The sequence below is a fragment of the Asterias amurensis genome, chromosome 8, assembly GCF_032118995.1.
Source record: "Asterias amurensis chromosome 8, ASM3211899v1".
Taxonomy (NCBI): Eukaryota; Metazoa; Echinodermata; class Asteroidea; order Forcipulatida; family Asteriidae; genus Asterias; species Asterias amurensis.
The window spans coordinates 249,496-256,203 of record NC_092655.1 but is presented as its reverse complement, the minus strand read 5'-3'; the positions used below and the strand labels follow the sequence as shown (position 1 = coordinate 256,203).

General features: G+C 40.1%; 2 protein-coding genes and 1 non-coding gene across 3 annotated transcripts in view; all 3 read right to left on the bottom strand.

The window, feature by feature from the left end:
- Positions 1-1,133: 1,133 nt before the first annotated feature.
- LOC139940794 (large neutral amino acids transporter small subunit 2-like) lies at positions 1,134-5,290 on the bottom strand. Its single transcript, XM_071937174.1, has 8 exons — positions 5,274-5,290; positions 4,605-4,649; positions 3,765-3,888; positions 3,384-3,487; positions 2,832-2,928; positions 2,187-2,336; positions 1,425-1,602; positions 1,134-1,192 (listed from the first exon to the last, which is right to left on the bottom strand). The coding sequence occupies exons 1-8, from the start codon at positions 5,288-5,290 to the stop codon at positions 1,134-1,136; spliced, it is 774 nt and encodes a 257-aa protein (XP_071793275.1).
- Positions 4,981-6,708, bottom strand: part of LOC139940326 (DNA polymerase nu-like) — a 27,055-nt gene continuing 25,327 nt past the window's right edge. The window contains exons 25-26 of the transcript XR_011786440.1: positions 5,274-5,399; positions 4,981-5,074 (exon numbers count right to left, since the gene is read on the bottom strand). The gene's annotated coding sequence lies outside the window, so the exon portion shown is untranslated. The remainder of the gene's footprint in view (positions 5,075-5,273; positions 5,400-6,708) is intronic.
- Positions 5,684-5,756, bottom strand: Trnak-cuu (transfer RNA lysine (anticodon CUU)). The gene has a single exon. It is a non-coding gene; the product is annotated as a tRNA-Lys (tRNA).

Genomic DNA, 6,708 nt, shown 5'->3' with positions numbered 1-6,708 from the left:
GTTGGAAAAAGTGACAAATCAACACAGAAGGTCGTCTACCAAGACTAGTTGGTTACGGATCTCTAGCTCCAACTATAGTTGGGTCACCCCAACTGTAACACTCAAGTTGGGTCTGATCCCAACTACAGTTGGGACAATTCTAAAGTTTTTTAACTGCACTGGTGCACACTGTATACGATGGTAAATGGTGTAGATTGTGGCGGGCACCAGGAAAAGCGACCTTTAAAAAGTACGGCAACAAGTGTTGTTTGTTGATGCCTAAGCATTAACTGGTTAAGTGCCTGACTACGTATGGGGGTGGGCGGGGTGCCAACGTGAAGAGGTTGGACGAAGGAGGGTGTTCATTTCTTAAAGATTCACGATATGTGCAACAAAGCAACCTATTATAAATACAGCAAAACAAAGCTTATGAAGACATAAAATATAGTTTATTACAGCCACCCTCCTTCCTCACGTCTCGAACGAACCGGCTGATGGAGGCGGGACTGCTGCATCAATTGCATAAAGACAAATGAATTGCGCAAAGCAATTGAATAAAGACCAAACAAAAGTAGAAAAGACTTCTTTTATTCTGCATTTTAATGTTTTACACGGTTGGCCTACTATCCAAAATGCACAGTTTTGACAACCGGCCGAGCGGCAAAAAGAAAGGTTTTTTTATTGTTTTTTTTAGAAGAGCACGATTTGGGCATTCAATGACCAAAAAGTCAGTAGAATTGTGCTTGCATTTTCCATCCAGCAAATGAATGCCTCTTTTCGGCTCGTACTATTTAAAGTATGAAGCTATGCGGCTCATCAATATTTTGTGTAATCTGTCCTGTCTTTGAACTGGACTTGAAGCACTGATGAAGGGATGTAGTTAGGCTAGATGTGCAAACAACTCGTGGAGCAGCCACACATCTCCCCACGAGCGTCTCGATCTGGAGAGAGCCTGTAAGATGCTGGGTGTCAGAATAGCGATAGGTTGGAGCTTGACAGTTAAAAGTGTTTTGTATAGGTCACCGTGGAGAGTTTGTAGTGAAGTCGTTGGTTGATTAATATAATAGTGAGGACACACGATATCGGGCATGATCTAAACATTGTAGAGTCTTTAAATCCTTCCTTTGGACCAGCCTGCTTTGGTCTACTACTCTTCACGGTCTCTCCTCTCGAACGACAAGCATGAGCCTTTGCAGACGATGGGTAATCGCATCTGTTGGATTCAACAACAACAAAACACGATAAGTTGAGGCAGGCGGCATTTATCTCCGGTGTTTTTCAATCTCTAATTTGGACATGTATTTGTATTTATTCATGTAAGGGGCGACTTTGCTAGGGGCGACTTTGAATGGTTCTAAAATCGAAAGCTGCGGTTCTTCTAGCCAAGTATGTTTTTATTGCCAATAACTTTAAGATTGATTACCAAACGTTATTTCGCATTTTACCTTGTATTTTACTCAGCCATTTTGGCAACTGTTTGGGGTAAACCAGCAGGAAATAAACTGGTATCCCTGTCAGCATGATACCAAAGCCAATAGCGGTGTCTATTGGTGAATCGATGGTTCCCACTATGACCAGAAAGATGGACGCCAGGACAAACACAATGGCTATCAGTATGTTGACCTGTGAATGGAGAAGTAAAGAAGATGTTCAATGTCTAGTCTCATTGAGAAATTACGGAGCTTTAGAAGTTGAGATCCCCAGGTAATTGAATCATTTAACGTAAGATGTCGTCCTGAAATTGATATTTCGTCGATGTTCTCTTTTACTAAAAGTTGGTGTGATGATTCAATAAGTACGGAGCTCTGGAAGTGCCATTCGACGTGTTTAGATCATATAAGACAGGATGACGACATTCCAAAGTAGGATGTCGTGAGGATGTCGATATCACGAACGAAAACTTTCGACATCCTGATAACAATGCTTAGCTACTTTTTGAACTCGAGCAGCTCTATGAAATTGAGCCCAGTGCCCAATTATAACTTAAGCAGAAAATAATAATTGCTTATTTTTTCTGCTATGTAGAAATGAGCGGGATAAAAACCACAAATTGATACAATGTGAAATGGTAGTTTGGCTGGTAACCTTATTCTGGTAAGCATCATTTTGCTGTGCTCAGCTATTTTTGTGCTTAAGCATCTCCATAAAAAAGAGCCCAAATCTGTGATAAACCATCTTGGAATCTTAACAACGCCTCTCAGACTAACCTTAAAAGGGCGTGGCTTGTTTGGTTCTTTGTACCTAACCCAAATCATCCCCGCTACCACGGCACCGCTCGATGTCCAAGTCACGAAATTGAAATAATTTATCAACGTATAGATGTCATTAGAAAAGGTATACATGAGGGATAGGAGTACCTGCAGTGAGTAGACAACAAACAGAATGATTATAACCGTAGGCCAACCACACGCCAGTCTGAGGATTGGTTTATAGAAGGTCCCGCAGCATCAGAGAAGACTTAAGCTCAGTTCATACTTCCTGCGAATGCGATACGAATGTTGACGTCACATGACTGCCCACCACGCAGCGACTGTTTTGCGTTACGAATAATTCGTAACTTGTGACGTCCATATTCGTTTCGCATTCGCAGGAAGTATAAACCAGGCTTTAAATGACACATGTGATTATGCAACAACCCTACATCGCTGTTCCAAGACACAATATAAAGTAAGATAGGAAGAAAAAAAAGATGAAGGAGTAAAGAAACATTTATATTCTATTATATCTAAATTATCTTTATTCCAATTAAACCAAGATTTCTTTGATTGAAGCCGAGTGGAGAGCTGAGGTGTGAGCTAGGTAGAGGTAGGTCTATCACTCATCGGAAAGTAGGCTAGCTGTATGATACTTACGGTAATGATGACGGAAGGGAGTGGCGTTAGATACTGAATGTGTATCATTGATAACAAAGATGGCAGCTGCTTCTCTCGGGCACCAACGTAGAAGATTCTTTAGAGAAGGAAAGTTTTTCAAATACTATTTAGGAAGATAATAATTATGAATATATGATGATGATAAACAGGGGTGTTGCCAAACCCGTTTTTGGGGGAGGGTGTCAAGAAGTAAGCTAAAAGGGGGCAACAATAATAAAACTTTCTAATAATGCAGAAGCGTGACTCACAGCAGTGGCGGACGTATGGTAATTCTTGAGCTGGTTTGACGCGAACATTATTGCATGTGCAATGTTTTGGGGTTAAATTCATCTTCACTTCAGAGAAAAACTAAGGATGGAACTGAAAGAAGCCCCCGTGGTGCTGTCGATTGTTGGACTCGATGCGACACTCGATTCTGAATCACACCGACTAGGAAATGAGACCCCAGCCCCAGGTCTCTTCAATTCAAACCGGTGACTTTGCTTTGAGAGTAATACGAGCGATGGTGATGATGTCACAAATTGTACTTACCTAGAACATGTGAGCATGTTGCCATTCACGGATCCGAAGGTAGAAAGAGCGACTGAAATCGGCATGATCAAAGCAAAGACACCAAGCACCTTCTCACCGAACGTCTGTCACAAAGAGTGAGTAGAAACCTCATGGAAATTATGTGTTTTTTTTTGTGTTTATTTTTTTGTTTGTTATGCAAGTCGCCAGACACACAAGGCCGGAATGCCACTTCAAGGTGAGGGCTACAATTATTTTATTCCAGAGGCCATTGTCACCTACTCCTAGGGCTAATATAAACATATAATGAATGGTATCCCATTGGTTTTGAGAACTGACTGTAGCTGGAAATTATTTTATTATAAATGCAATGATGTATTCAACGAGACTTTTTTGTTTTACCACAGCCACTGCATTTGAAGCGAGTAGTTCCTGAGGCGTCAAGACGGTGAGATAGGCCACATTAGCCAACGTGTAAATGATGGTCACTGAAATTAGGGTGATGTAGATAGCTCGTGGAAGATTCCTGCATGGGAATATTATGGGATAGACGTTTAATACAAACCTCTGAATCTGAATTATATAGTCGGCAAAGTACATTGAAACATTACACCAGCTTGTTGTTAAGAAGACAATGAAGGCAATTATTTAAGTATGGGGGACCCTTACAAGGAAAACACACGCAGTCAGGTATACTTGAACTGAAAAAACTTAATCCACACAAAGTTCCGGTCCAGAAATCGAATCGGGGTCCTCAGAGGCGAAAGTCAGGGACAGAAACCACTGAGCCAACCCGACTACAAACATCATACAATCGTGCCTCTCTAAAACGAGTTTCAAAATAAACTTGATTATTTTTATTGGCAAATATGCCCACAAACTGATAGTGCCGGTGGTAACTTGCCAATAAAATACAATAAAACGAAGAATCATAAAAAGTATAAGTTACGTCACTTTGCAAACGATAGTTATCACCAGTGGTACAGTCTGATGAATTTATATATTTTTATTGGGGGAGGGTGCTCCCGTGTGGGGAAAAAATCAATTAAATCAACACCTTACACAATGGACTCAATTTATTGGGCATTTATTTACTTGTTGTAAGATGAAATAAATAAATAAATAAATAAATAAATAATTGTCTCCTTTAGTGAGTGTTCCTTCCCGAGATCAATGAAACCAGAACGAGGCTGGAAGGAAACTAGTCTGGTGCCAGGGGACACGACCAGGCCTTGGACTTACTTATTTGGATCCTTCAACTCCTCAGCAACAATGTTCAGGCTGTACCTGTAGTTTGATAAGAAGAACAGGAACCAGACGAGTTAAATCATTAAATGTGTAGTCCCACGCTAGACTGGTCCATGCGAATAAAGGCAGGTATTGGTTTTACAGAACCAGTGATTGGATACAATGATTTCATTGGATAAACGTGCAATGACGTAGGCTTTCCATACGTTTTGATTGGTCCAACGTAATGTTTGGCAGCTGCACTTTGAGTCGTCTGTACGCATCATGCAGTGTGTTTGTGAAATTAATGTAGGTGAAAGGTGATTATGGACTGGAATTGTCTTAGGCTTAAGGCAGATCTCTGATATTCGATACCTGCTATTCGACTTACCATCCTGCATAAGAGAAGAGTCCCGAATACAATGCATCGCCGAGACCCGAGAAGGTGGAACCCTCGAAAGCATTTTCGAAATTCTGGGTTTGACCTGAAAATAAAAAAAAATAAAATTACGAAAATTTACCAAGCTTCAGTAGGCCTATATTATGTTGTACGCAACTAATTTTGTGCAATTTCCTGTCTCCAAAATGCATGATTTAACTGAATCATATTTTCTTTCATTGGGGTATTATCCTATCTTTGACGATTCATAATTATGGGTAAATCATAATATTTTGGTTACTCACCTAAAAATAGCTGCCATACACCAGCAACTATAATGATTGCCAAGGCGAGTAACTTGCAGACAACGAAGAAGTTTTGTACTAAAGCTGTGAGTCGGGTGCTCAATACGTTCGTTAAACCCAGTAATACTGCAATGAGGCAAAATGGAAAAGCTAGTAATAAAAATGACTGGGTGTATGGAAGCTCGCTGTTCTAGTTGACTTAAGTATCCTAGCAAATGGCCATAAACAGTTAATGTCTGAAATTGTGTAAACGTGAACTTAGCATTTGAAAACCCAAAGTCTTGTAAATCGAAATGCAACGCATTTAACCTGACAAAATAATCCCTGATGACAAAACATAAAAGCTCTTTGCTGTTTTCATTTTAACAGCCCACCCTGCTATGTGTTCAAGGCGCATTCAAAACAAATTGCGCCCGATGTGGGGCTCGAACCAACGACCCTGGGATTAAGAGTCCCATGCTCTACCGACTGAGCTAACCGGGCTGTCGTTAGTACTGATCGTGTGAAATCTTCACTTGTTTGACGGAGTTTAATTGAAAAATAGACGATGAATAGTAGCTTACTGCAGCACAAGACCAACATTGTGATGTAACATAATTGGTGCCATGGCACTGGGGGCTACCGTACGGTAGGGTTTCAAATGTGGATTTATGATGCAGTAATATAGACGGTGGTAACTTTATTACACTAAAACCTTTGTACCTTGTTTGCTCACAGCTAGTTAGTCAATAACGATTCCTCCACACTAGTGTAAATTCCACACAGACCAGCTTGCTGCTTGCCACCAATATCTGAAGGACATTTTACTTTAAAATAATCACGAGTCACATTTTCCAGCTGATTTGCTTTTAAAAAGTGTTCATAATGTGCTATCCAGGCCGAGAAAACCTGTTATCAAGTGTACTTGTTCTGTGAGCCAGCACCAGGGTCAACCCCACTTATCCACGATAAGTGTGTTCTTGGCCTTCAACTTTTCTCACGAAAGACCTTTCTATGAGGAAATAGCTTTAGACCTTCATCAACCTGATGATGACAGCTATTTATCATTTTACACTATACAAAAAATAAAATGTGAATAACTTTACTTTAATCTCCGTCAAAATGGGCTGTTTAATAAAAGTTAAATATTAATGAAATTTAATTGTTAATGATAGAAGGCTGTTTGCTCTAGGCCATGTGTCCAGGTATGCGGCAAGTTTTATCATGTATTCCAATACATGTTTTAAGAACTTCCCTTTGAAGTGTGAAGGAAACACAGTCACGTATGTTTTTTTGCACGGGATTTGCACGTGAGTATAAACCTATATAAAATATATCTTGTCGTGCTGCGTGATTGTGTACAAACATAACCGAGCAAAATGCAAGCTCTGATTCTATGTTGTTAAACAAATTCATTAAAGCAAAGTTAAAGAGTTGAGGCACCAGTTAAAGGCAT